A 13250-nucleotide genomic window follows, 5' to 3' on the forward strand; every position below is an offset into this window, starting at 1 on the left:
TACGTCCTCCTATTTTAGGAAATTGAAAATGTACTCCTTTTTGGAAATTCGTCCTCCTGTACAGCTAGGAGACTGGAGTCATCTGAAAATCGGCATAAATGATGTCGATGTGATGACCTTTTCTTTTTAGTCGACACCATAAAATTACGTAAAAAGTGGGTATATCGGGAGAGGCGTCAGAGCGATGACTTTTTTTAGTCAACGCCGCAAGATTTGCAGTATATCCCACATAATCAGCAGTTTACAATTTCGATCAACTAACTTTTATGATTTGGTAAAAACGTCCTCCTTCGCCAATTCCAAAATATGGTAACCCTAAATCATGTTTGAAATGCGACCGCCATCCCTATGACAGATCTCGTAGTGAGATGGGTAAACGCGCGCGAACTTCTGCACATGTACAATGTGCAGTGCAGGTCCGAGATGTCAAACTCAGTCGGATGTTACCTTCAAGCCCTTACTTTTTTCAGTGGACTGTTTCACTTATCAAGCCCGTAGGCCTAATAACTAGGGATGGTGTGAACGTGAGGTTCACGTTCGCGTTCTGTGTGTGAACCTCAGAAATTTAGAGGTTCGCGTTCGCAACAGAACCTTCGTAGGTTCTGCACTGTGAACCTTTTCCATATATTACAATTTTCACTTCATTATAAAAGATCTTTGGTTCAAATTTATTGCATTTCAACTGCGGGCCACTCTATTAATGGCGTTGGCAGCATTAACAATCTACACTAAACGAGCATGCACATTGACAATATCGAAGGTTTTACTTGCTTTGTTGCAAAAGTTTGCTCGAAATATCCAGCTTTCTGTTCTCTGCTGTGAGCTTGACCCGCAATCACACAACATCACGAGCGAAATACGTGGTCAAGGAATGATGCTTATTCAACCAAATAATGAGATTGATATCGTTTTCTGATGTAAAAAATCTAGCAGGCGTACGGGGTGAATCTTGGCTTCATATCTTTACTGCATCGTTAAAACTAAACCCGTGCGATTGGGTGTTGGCTACTGCTGTATAACTTGTTAATGGGGTAATATCGGTAGCAAGTCTAGAAACCCGTTTTACACTCTGCTCAGTATCAATAGCAATACTCAGGCGCCGAATACATTGTTCCGCCTGGCCTAGACCGTTAAGGCGTAAGCTTATATTCACTGGTAGGTCCTCGTCGAAATTGTTGGCAAAGCGGCGTAAGATATTGATTTTGTGGGAGTATTATATCATTTGATTGCCTCAGTTGATACATTTAGCGACGTTTAAAACGCCAATTTGTACTTATGCATTGTGGCATTATGTGGTCCGAGTCGTCGCGAGGTATCGTGTACATTAATATAGGGTATCATGTCATTGAAGATGGGGTTGTAATTAGCAATATGACGCCGCGTGACGTCATGAGGTTCACGTTCGCGTTCACACAGAACCTTTCAGAAAGGTTCGCGTTCACACGAACCTGAACCTTTCAGAGGTTCATACCATCCCTACTAATAACGTATAAGGCTGGGCAATATCGATCAAATATTTCATTGCACTTTGTGACAATGATGTGGTCTTATATCGGCTTCACAGATAGGTATGTCATTTTACTAACGTGCGTATAGCTTTGTACACTACATGTTTCGTATGTTGCGATACAATCAATGTAAATTGTAGATTTACAGCCTTCCGCAGAGAAAAGTAACGAAACTATAATCATGATCGATGAATTAACTCTTAGTGGCATGGGGCACATAATTTTAGTACTCGTAGTCCTTCACTACTAGTCTTTTACTAGTCTTTTACTACTCGGCTCGAATCATTGTGCCCTTCCCTGAATATGGAATAATACGGAGGAACATAAGGGCTCTCTATTTTAGCTACACGTTTATTCGCAAACCATGGAATTCACTAAAACAGTTTTTTGTTTCGTCGTCTTTTTCTTCGCCTCTCTTCTCCTTGTATAGCGATCTTGTGGTATTTGAAGTAATGAAATTATAAACTAAACTTTCTACTGTGCTTGCAATCATCACGTATAGCCTATACTTTCTGGTAACTTCTCACCTGTATCGCTCGGTATCTTCGAAACAGAAGGGTGTCGATGTTTCGTGAAAAATATTTGGGGTTGTAAATATCAACGATTATCATATCATATATTGTTCATTTGTTCTGTGATAATTCGAATATTTACGTCCAGAAGATTAGCCAGAAATTCTCAATTGCCAGGCCGGTATACGGCTTGCCACGAGTGGAGTCACCAATAGATTGCGGGAAAAGAAAAAGCACCGCCACTGTGAAATAACGAAGTTTGGCCATTACCTCATACGTAAATAAATCTAATATCGTAATGACATATCGCTGTTGCATTTATAACTATGACCTAGAAGCGGGGGTGTATCGTGTAGGCAATGCATAGACTGAAAACGAAACAAATGTATAATACAAAATACATCCATCACAGAATCTGAAGTTGTTTGATTTATTGATCGAAAATCGAGCTGATATAGGCCTAAACGAAACAAGATTATGCCATAATATGAAAAGTGTTTATCTTGGCCTTATTTGGTGAAATATCTATTGATCATAAGTTCATAACACTGGACTTATTATTCGATACGTCTTGCGCGAAAGGGATGAATTACACATTAAGTACCGAATTATCAGGCTGCGTTCGCAGTTGGAGTCTAGATCGGTTCTTGGATCAAGCAAACTAGAAAGGGGGTTGGTGTTGCTTAAACTCAAATCCGTAATCAGAGACATTGATGAATAGCCCGCACGTAATAGCCAGCAATGTTCAACTCTGTTTATGAGCTTGTCGGCGTATACGTATTCTGAAACCATCATAAAATATTCGTTTGTCTGGTTTGACCTTTATTAGCCCTTCGATTGTTAGTAGTGTTGTATGATTTGAGTTTTCTCGTGGTATATTTAATTGGACCCGCCATGCAGCGTTACAGACGCAACGTAATGACGTTAAACGTTGTGATGTTACCATAACAACATTCAACGTTGGTTTGTGAATTGAATCATATGCATATCTACTATATATCTGGTTCTGGTACGTTTTGATATAATTCCAACGGTTCTAAACACGGCCAGCTTACGATCAAATGAAAAGATGAGGGGATCGAAACGATGTGGAGTCTAGTCTTTCAATTAAACACCCACCTTGACCTAGAATAATTCTTGACAAATAGCAAACTCATTCATATAATACAAACACAATCACGTGGTGGCCCACAGTGACTGAGAAGTTGACAACGACATCGTGTCGTCTGCATTGATTTGATTTATTAATCGAAAAATCGATTGCCGCTATACGTTTCAGCAATACAGACAGATTATTCCTTATAATGAAAATTGTCAATTTTGCCCGTATACGGAAGAAACATTTATTGATCAAAGCGCTGTCTGTTGGAAATTATTACGCGATAGGTCGTCGTCGTAAGCCCGTATTTTTTTGCAATTGGAATTGAAGGAAATGATGCATTTCAAGTTTTGACATTCTGAAAGTAACTTGAATGTATCAAAACGACAAAATCCGAAGGTCACTACAAGCTAAATATAATTAATCGAATTAAAATAACAACCCTAATTTGTTTGCATATCAGTAATCTTTTCTCAACTTGTGTCGGCAATCATTTCTTAATTTTTCCACAAGGCGCTATATTTTGGAAATAGTTCACAAGTTACGCCCTCCGTGCATTATTCCGTAATGACACGGGAGATGGAAGCTTGACAAAGTTCGATATGTGGATGTTTCAATTACGTCATGGCAGCGGATCCAGAGCTCGTGCTCTTTTTTTAAGTCGCATCACGACCGAGGGGAAAAGCAGACGCTATACAAAAGTATATAAATAAAGACCGCGTACTTGTCACACTGAGACTGATATGTCCGAGAGCGACAATGCATTGTAAATTGCAGATCTCTTTAATTGTCGTATGTTGGATTCTACACCATTCTCATGCTGCAAGAACTTCAAATTTACTACATGACGCTCGAGTGAGTCGTAGTGAGAATTTTCCAACGTAATATTTACAAAACAACACGTCACAACTCACAATGAATTTTGAACTTCAGAACAGGAATGATCCCTCCTCACCGACCCCTGATTCCCACAAAAATCACCATTCAGAAATCGTATCGAGCTTCCAAAGGACGGCCAAAAATGACAGATATTACGGTATATACGAGACGAGTATGTAGCAAATTTGTGACACCACGGGATAAATATTCTTCAAATTGGTTTCATTTAAGACCTCACCAATCGAGACGAAGAAACACGGGATATGTCGCGCTGTGGAGTTCTTGACAACCATATGAAGTACCGAATAAAGAGCAAGTGGTGGTCAACGAAAGATCGAAAGACAGGACTGATCCCATTGACTTACACGTAAGCAGGCAATGTAAACACCAGTAAAACTCTCGAGGTGCATTTACCACGTTCAACTGCAGGTATTGGCACACGACAATGCCGAAGAATCTGCGTTTTCACGTCTTCAGAAAAGGTGTAACGTTAGCGATGTGCTCTTGGGAATTGGTGACCAACATCAGGTTTCGATATGCAGGAGTCGGACGAAAATCAGCCAATGTGAAAATTTCCTTTGAGAGCGGCAAGATGTAGTCACGCAAACAAGTCTATTTACATCTCTAGAATGATACATTGTTACAAATTTAGGAGATCATGGTGATAACTACCCCTTTGATGGCCCGGGTGAAGTCGTTGCTCATGCCTTTTACCCGGAAGACGGTCGAGTACACTTTGACTCCGCTGAGGGCTGGTATCTCCGATCGCCGAAAAATCACATGCCTTCAAAGAAAGACGTTTTCTCCGTAGCTCTACATGAGCTTGGTCACACGCTAGGCTTGTTGCACTCTTACGATAACAAGTAAGCGCTCTTTGGGTACCAGAAAACCTATAATTCTAACTGGAACTTCTGGTAACGGTACGTCGTTTTGGTTCTCGATTTTAGGTCGATTATGACGAAATACTTTCGAGCAAATCGCACTTTCGATACCTTTGAGATGCCATTGGATGACATTGCCGGCGTAAAAGCTATGTACGGAGAGAGAATAAGTACGATAGCAATATCTATAAGATCTTTCCATACCTGGGTTCGTTATTCAACTCATAATTTTCGATCGCTCCACTTGATTACTGAGATGACAGATTGCGTTTATTGTTAATGTTTATTTTATTCATAATTTAATGTTTACTACTTACTTTTGCAGACTCTCACCCGGCTATGCAGCAATTCAGTGCATGCCAGGAAGCCAAATCGAGATACAATGTCGTTTTCGACGTTCCCATGATTCAAAGAGACGCAGAGATGGCGAAAGGTTTCATATCACTCAACAAAATAGTTTATCAAGTTGATGACTTGAAATTTCTCGTCTTTTCCATCACAGAGTCTTGTGAAGACGATCCGGCACACGCGAAATATTGTCCAGCATGGAAAGCGCGTAAATATTGTGAGATCAGCATATTCGTGGGTGCTATGAAAAGGAGATGCAAGAAAACATGCGGATTTTGTGATGGTAGGTAGTGTATGAGATAGAATACATTTGCAAAACATGGTCATGATACGATTGAATAATAGGCTATAGTACTGTACTCCAAACACCTTCACATACGCATATTATATGCAGCATAATATCTATATAGTCTGACCCCTGACTCATCTAACCGGTTTGGATTTAGAACTTACAACAGACATATAGACGTACTATTAACTTTTATAATAACTTTCGAATCATTAACCATTAAAGATTTATCCATGCCTCGATTTGCTATACGATCCACTCTGAACACTATATTCGACAGATCCGCCTATACCAGAAGAGCAGAAGTCTCCGGATCCGGGAAACTTGGGTTATACTTCAATTTGCAACATTACATCATTCGATGCAATAATGACGACATACGACGAAGCAGACGGTTTCTCAGCGCTTATCTTCAAGGTATAGTGGATATGTTATATTACACATTTACTCATTAATCACGTCGCACTATCGCAGGAAGACCATTACTTCAGGATAGATATCGCGTTGACATCCAGCGTGGATTCGAGTCATGGTTTAACCGACCGCAATTCAGATACTCCAGACGTTTACGCGTTTGGAACGAATCCGCAATCGGTGACCCGTAGATATTTGAGATTGACAGATCCAAGCTTACACCACAACGAACGAAATGCTGAAGTGGATGCCTCTTTTTCTGTAGGCAACATGTTTTATATTTTTGAAGGTGAGATGATTTCGAAAAATTAACACGAATATCGCAGTCACATTTACCGGTCTCCATCCTTGTCAAACTGCGTTAATTATATCCCTCGATAACTCCAGGTAAAAGATTGCACTTATACAAAAGCGGCGTAGAAAATCCTGAAAATTTCCTGGCGAATTATCAAATTGCTGAAATCTTTCCGGGATTTGCTCAGCGAAAAGTAGACGCCGCGTATGCGAGTGTCAATAAATCAGGAGGCAATGCTGTTATAATACTTTTTTCCGGCTGCAAGATGTGGCAGTATCAAGTAAGGTTCCTTTTTCTATCGACGGCAATGACGTTGCTGTACGTGCTATATTTTCGTATAAGGAATACGGAGATGGCGACCTGGAAAACCTTTTAATGTCACCGATTCCAGACAAATTCGGAGTTGACACGTCACGGTGGAAAGGGGTATCGGCTTGCGATATTGATTCAGTTTTCGAATACCGAGGTTTGCTTGCAGAAATAAAATTTCGCATTGTTTGACATTTAAGGACATATTTTATTCAGGCAGCGTTTACTTTTTGAAAAGAGGAATTTTCTGGCCAGTCTCAGATTCGGAACCTGCAATATCAAAAGATATTTCGTACGAGTAAGGTCTATTTTGCGTTGATCAAATACTACCCACATACAAATGGTTGATAATTGCTCTATGCCCATTATTAGTATACAAACAACATCTAGCCCCTACCACCTGTAGCGCTTACGGTAGTCCGTAATGCTGGATGTGTATTATGAATGTGAATATGATAGAAATATACTATATAGCCCGAAAATTAAAAGTTTAAAATACGCATATTTGCCAGTTTCTTGCATTGTCGGCAACAAGGGCGAAGAATTACGAACGTTCCAACGCATGGAAGTCTCAAATATGCTGGAAATGGAGTAGTAGGACTGAAGGCATCGCTTGTATTCGTTCTGTTACACATTATGCTATTTTTTAATTCTCTTTTATAATTTCAGATTTATCAAAACCAAGTTGGTGTTTTATAATCACTTTATGCTAGACACATAATTATAATTTATAGCAGTGACCGAATTTAACAAATTGGCTTCCATATTGTAATTATTATTTACCATTATTTATTATCATTTGCAACGCATTTTTCTTGTTTTTCCTGTTGTATATTTCTCAAATACACCATTTTATTGACATTGAAATGAAATCAGTAAATTTTCATTTAACTTTCATGGGCCCTTTAAAACTAGCCTGCAGACCCCATAGAGGTCCACGAAACACGCCCGTTCCACCAAGTTGGCGCAACTTGTGAAGTGAGGAGGTAACTCTGTACTCCTATTATGATCTTCATTGCGCGTGCTGCGTAGTTCGTATCCAGACGGGATCAAAGTAGTCAGCGTTGTTACTCGGATAGAAGTAAAAGTATGTATTTCTACTCACAAGTATACAAATAGCAATTTCCCACTGTAACCCATGCGCTGCAGGTGTTGAAACTTCAAGAATTCATCGTGAACCCGCGGAATTCATCGTATCGCGAGGTAATCGGTTAATAAGGGCTTGACTTGAACCGGACGAAGATAAAATGGCAACTACACATAATTTACAGAATAAACCCTATATGTAATATGCTGCTTGGCACGATATATTACGTAACTGGACATTTCGGTCTGACACAATGATTCGAAAGTAGCAATATTAAGTCACTTTGATAAAACAATTTTAGTAGATCAATTTGTATTAAATATATACCAATCATAAACAACGTGTTGTTGCCAAAAATCAAATCTTGCTAATCGCCACTGCAATCGAGAGGTATCGACCAGAACTTTCCCGTGCTTCACTAATATAGTGGCCTACGTCACTTTTTTGTGTGGCGTGATAGCGCATAGTGGTATAAATCGACAGCTGCAACGTCAATGGATTGCGGGCTCGAGAGTCCGACCGAGGTCGACTTCAGAATTCCTACTCAAGTGTTGTGTTGGCGGTTTATCTAGGCTCCTCCGTGCAATCTCATCTGTGTAAAAAGCGGTGTCTTATAAAAGCCTAGAAGTGGACCGTGCTACAATTCGGCAGCGACGGAATAAAAATGAACGTAATTGGCCACACAAACACCATGCATACCACAAAACAACGTCACTTGAGCACAGCAGCGGAGCAATACCGTAAATTCACAAGACGCTCGAACTATGTGATTATTTCCCTACGAGCAAATAATCAATCACATACTCCCATCCTGGTATAGCGTACTCTGTCGTCGTCGCACGCTCTTCTTGGCCCGCGGCTCAGTATAGATCAGTGCTCTTCAACCTTTTTCGTCGTGGTACACCCTTTTAACATTTACTCAAAACTCGTACACCCCTGACCGTATAATACACCGATAACGCCGAAAGCCGCATTTTGATTACATATACAATACGTCCGGATTCCAACGGGGATTCGCCATGGCGCATGGACGACAAATGCTCATATGAAATTGGATACTGGGAACTTAACACCACGGAGAGCCCTTGTGGTGTTCTGTGCCTTCACTTATTTCTTGAGATATGCAATGCGCAAATTTTCTTACTGTAGAAGCAAAACATCCCAGCAGGCTTACAATTTATAATTTATGTACCAAAATCGCGAGTATAAATATCAAGAAAAGACACTAGGATTATGTGTGTAGTCACGCAGAGCGCGAAAATTTTGCACCTTAAATGGATTTCATCGAAAATGTTGGTAGTTTCACATATTATTGTCAAAAATTTATTAATTCTCAGCTCACGTGATCAGATTAACCCGTAGAGCTGATGGAGGGTGTTTTCGAAAATATTGGGTACAATATTAATGATGATGCATCTTGCGGTTCCTATTAATCACTTAGTTGCATGTTGTTATTTCTTGGCCTCTCACCAGGATTGTTTGTATTGTTATTAATAATATTTTATTACACATCAATGACAGTGGGGATAATCGCCTGTTTAGAATTTGTGCGCCACGAAAGTGCATTTCCTAAAGTTTAGTATTTTTGCTTTGGGTAATGAGGACGACTTTTGCTTGCACGCGCACTCCCATTCTTCATTCTCTCTCGCTAACGTGCGTCCACTTTCAGGACTTTGCTGCTGACTTTGAAGCTCGGTTAACTCTTCTTCTGGGCTTTTCATGACGCTACGTTAACAGGGGGTCGGCGACGAGGAGCCTAGATAAACATCCGACACATAGAAACATGGCAGAGCCGAGACTAGAACCAGCAACAATTGGTTACATAATGACGGCCGCCAACACACGCTAATTTGAATATGTGTAGAAGATCGCAAAATTATGGTTATGCGGCTGAATGAGGCCGTACGTCCGCAGGTTGAGCTCCCCTGACGTAGCCGAAATAAGGATGGACATTTGAGCAAGGCTGCAACGTATAGTAAATGATAATACGAATAAGGGCTCGAGGTTACTGGGCCACCATCTAACGCAGTGGTTCGCAAACTCGACCCCGTGCCTGCGTAAATAGGCTATGTATTCTGCACTATTCATAAGCTGGCCGCAGGAAGCACAAATTCAAAATGTCCGAGATCTCCTCGAGAATCATCAGACAGATATCGCAAGCTGAACACATGCTAACTCCACCCTGCTCTACTCGAAAAGGAAGTAATAAGTCCATTACCAAAGGTTGAATGATTAGAAACATTTGCTTATGACATCACATTGTACGATATTACACATCCGGTCATTCTGTTTTGAAGCATAAACTGGCGTATTTTTGTGATAGCTATAGTCATCGCATCATCGGTTCACCATGATGTGGATCTGGTACACCCCTGTACACCCCATCCGAGTGGTACACCCTTTGAAAATTCTGGTACACCCTAGGGTGTACGACCACCCCGGTTGAAGAGCACTGGTATAGATAACGTTGACACGTTAGCACGAGTTTTAAGTAAGCTTCGCATCGAAGGGCAAGTCGTGCCCCGGAATTCTGTTAGGGCTCGCACGTAGAAACATCACACAAATTAGATTAGAATTAGAGTTAGATCGACTGACACAATATTGATTCACAACATCAAGAAATACCGACGTAATCAGTGATCAGCGTGGGTAATCAGGTAGCGGTACGCTACACTGGCTTCGCATCGAAGGGCTCGCACGTAGAAACGTCACACAAATTAGATTAGAATTAGAGTTAGAGCAAAGAAACATTTCAAAATTATATTATCCCGGCAATTTGCTTTAATTGGTGTCCTTAGTAAACTAGAATTATCTAGCTGTCCAAGTCTGCGACCAGCGCAGGGCAGTTCTTCTTCAGGAAAGAAGTTTTGTCAATTCTTTAGCTACAACACAGATTACAAACACGCGACCCGTATAGACAGTGAATTAGCCAGCCGGGGTCGAAATGGGCCAAGCCTCTCAATATATTCAAAATTTGGATTCGCGAAGAGTCAGTTCAGTTTCAAGTTATTCAGAGGATATTCAGTATTAGGCTAAGCGTGAGTGGGATCATGGAATTGAGAGATTCAGTGGTTAGCCGAGTGTGACATTAATCTTTATTGTACCGTGTTGATTTAGGAAAAGGCATGAACTACTGCTCCTAAGAACAAAACATTTGTCGAAATATATAGCAGTTGGGGTTGCACGGTCCGATTGAGTGGGGTGAAAATAGATTGATGACTTCATCATTCTTAACACCATAATACTGCGATACAATGCAAAGATGTAGTGCTGAGGTGTCGAAATGACTTGAGCAGTCTTTGAAATCAGACACCCTCATGGTCGAAATTTTCAGTGGGAAGTGGGAAAACACAAAATCTTGGTTTTCGTTCGCAGTTTGGCGGTATATAGTATACAGAGATGTAAACTCTTAACTGCATATGGTCCGAGAAACGTCGCAAGTTTCTGAAAGTGTGAGCATGATAGGTTTTCGGAGAAAGGATCAGTGACGAGCAGAACAATCATAGTTTCACGAATGTGGCTGACGAGGGGGCGAGTAGACTCATAATCGCGATGTTTTCATTATCTTATGATTAGGGCAAGTTTTTGCAACTTTTGCAACATTTGTTTTACAGCTTCCGGCAGTTTCCTGAACACTCTCAAGATATGTAGAATGCTCTTTTAAGCTGTTTGAAGGAATCTTACAGTGCATCTTTTGGCAACTTTTGTCAATTTTTTTTCATGCAACTTTTTGCAACTTTTTCGATTTGCATGAAAGTTTTTTCGATTTTGGTGAAATACACGGCCAAATTCGACTGAAATACCGTAAATCAGCACATGCAACTTTTTACCGCAACTTTTGTCAAAAATAAATGCAACTTTCCACGGATTTAACTGCAACAAAAACTTGCCCTACTTATGATGCAAGATGTAATAAATTGTTTGCGTTTGAAATTACTGTCTCAGTCTATCAGAAAGCCTATTTTATGTGTGCAAGGCCACAGGATATGATTTAAGCCATCAATCTTTTCCTGCGTATTTGAATGATAATTATCAAAATTGTTGGTTGTCTCGCGCAAAAGGGTAACTTGACCACATATCTGTTTCGCACAGCAAGGCAACGTGACTAACTGACTATAGAGGTCATCTCTAGCGGGATAGTTTTAAAGCTCGTTCTATTGCGGATGAATTAAAGAGATTCCTAAGGAAAAACACGCTACATAGAGTTTAGGATCAGTGTGGCGACGATGTTTGAAAAAAAAAACAGCAACAAAAAATCTAACCGTTAATGTGGGCGTCCGGGCGTCGATGATTACTATAAGGCAAAGTTTTTGCAACTTTTTTTTACAGCTTCCGAAATACTCAGTAGTGATGTAGTATGGTGTTTTAAGCTGTTTGAAGGAATATTCTATAGCAACTCTTGGCATTTTTTTTTCGATTTTTCACGAAATTTTTGCATTTTTTTTCGAGTTTTCATGCATTAATTAATATTTGGCACTATGTGTAAATAGATCGCTTGATTACTTCACTGTCGTTTAAATTTGATGTCCTTTCTGACGTACATTCAGGCTATACCACCGAAAATTATACATCCAGTGGGTCCACGGGGTCCACTGTTTAGTGCTACTTTTGTGAAAAATAAGTGCAACTTTCCACGGATTGGACTGAAGCAAAAACTTGCCCTGACTACACCTAATTTCCTGTCCCGAAATACTGATCATGCGACATGTAAATGTACTTCAGGGTGAATATAAGGACTTAATGGTCCTTTACAGAGATAGATCGTGGTATTTCCAAGCTTAGGAGCAGTCAACTTCACTAAGAAGTAATTAGTGTGTGATTCGATTACGCACTTGCTGCTACAGGTTTGTGACAAACTCGGCATAAAGTTTTGTCACTCATATCGACATAAAACGAGAAGTCTGAAGAATTGTACCAGTAGAGACCAATTCCTCATATTATCTCAAGAAAAATCATCAACTCCCATCAAAAGAACATACGAGATAGGGATGGTGTGAACGTGAGGTTCACGTTCGCGTTCTGTGTGAACCTCCGAAGTTTAGAGGTTCACGTTCACAAACGAACCTTGGTAGGTCCTGCACTGTGCACCTTTTTCATATATTACAATTTTCACTTCTTTATCACTTCTTTGTATGAAATTTGTTGCATTTCAACTGCGGGTCACTCTACATGGCGCTGGCAGCATAAAAAAAATCAACACCAAACGGGCATGCACCTTGACAATCTCAAATACTTTTACTTGCTTTCTTACATAAGTTTGCTCGAAACATCCGGCTTTCCGTTTGTGAATATTTAGTGACTCTGCTGTGAGATGGACCCGCAATCACTCAACATCAAGAGCGAAATACACTACATGTAGTCAGCGAATGATGTCTATTCAATTAATCAATGAAATTGATATCGTTGTCTGGTGTAAAAATCTAGCAGGCGTACGGGGTCAATCCTGACTTCATGTGTTTATAATCATAAAATCCGAATCCGTGCGATTGGGGTGATGTTAGCTACTGCTATATAACTTGTCAATGGGGTATTATCGCGGTAGCAAGTATAGAAACCCGTTTTACACTCTGCTCAATGCTCAGACGCCGAATACATTGTCCGGCCTGGCCTGGACCGTAAAGGCGTAAGC

General features: G+C 40.3%; 1 protein-coding gene and 1 long non-coding RNA gene across 2 annotated transcripts; both read left to right on the forward strand.

The window, feature by feature from the left end:
- The first annotated feature begins 3855 nt into the window (after window positions 1–3855).
- LOC145448306 (uncharacterized) lies at window positions 3856–4587 on the forward strand. The gene is made up of 3 exons (XR_013917865.1): window positions 3856–3974; window positions 4053–4365; window positions 4428–4587. It is a non-coding gene; the product is annotated as an uncharacterized LOC145448306 (long non-coding RNA).
- A 68-nt stretch (window positions 4588–4655) lies between these two features.
- On the forward strand, window positions 4656–7535 carry LOC145449180 (uncharacterized). The gene is made up of 10 exons (XM_080327650.1): window positions 4656–4861; window positions 4946–5049; window positions 5205–5312; window positions 5382–5510; window positions 5797–5933; window positions 5991–6219; window positions 6318–6505; window positions 6568–6691; window positions 6751–6832; window positions 7047–7535. The coding sequence occupies exons 1-10, from the start codon at window positions 4779–4781 to the stop codon at window positions 7195–7197; spliced, it is 1335 nt and encodes a 444-aa protein (XP_080183776.1). The 5' UTR covers window positions 4656–4778; the 3' UTR covers window positions 7198–7535.
- The last annotated feature ends 5715 nt before the right edge of the window (window positions 7536–13250 follow it).

Source organism: Botryllus schlosseri, chromosome 10, assembly GCF_051294905.1.
Source record: "Botryllus schlosseri isolate E-star chromosome 10, Bs_hap1, whole genome shotgun sequence".
Lineage (NCBI taxonomy): Eukaryota > Metazoa > Chordata > Ascidiacea > Stolidobranchia > Styelidae > Botryllus > Botryllus schlosseri.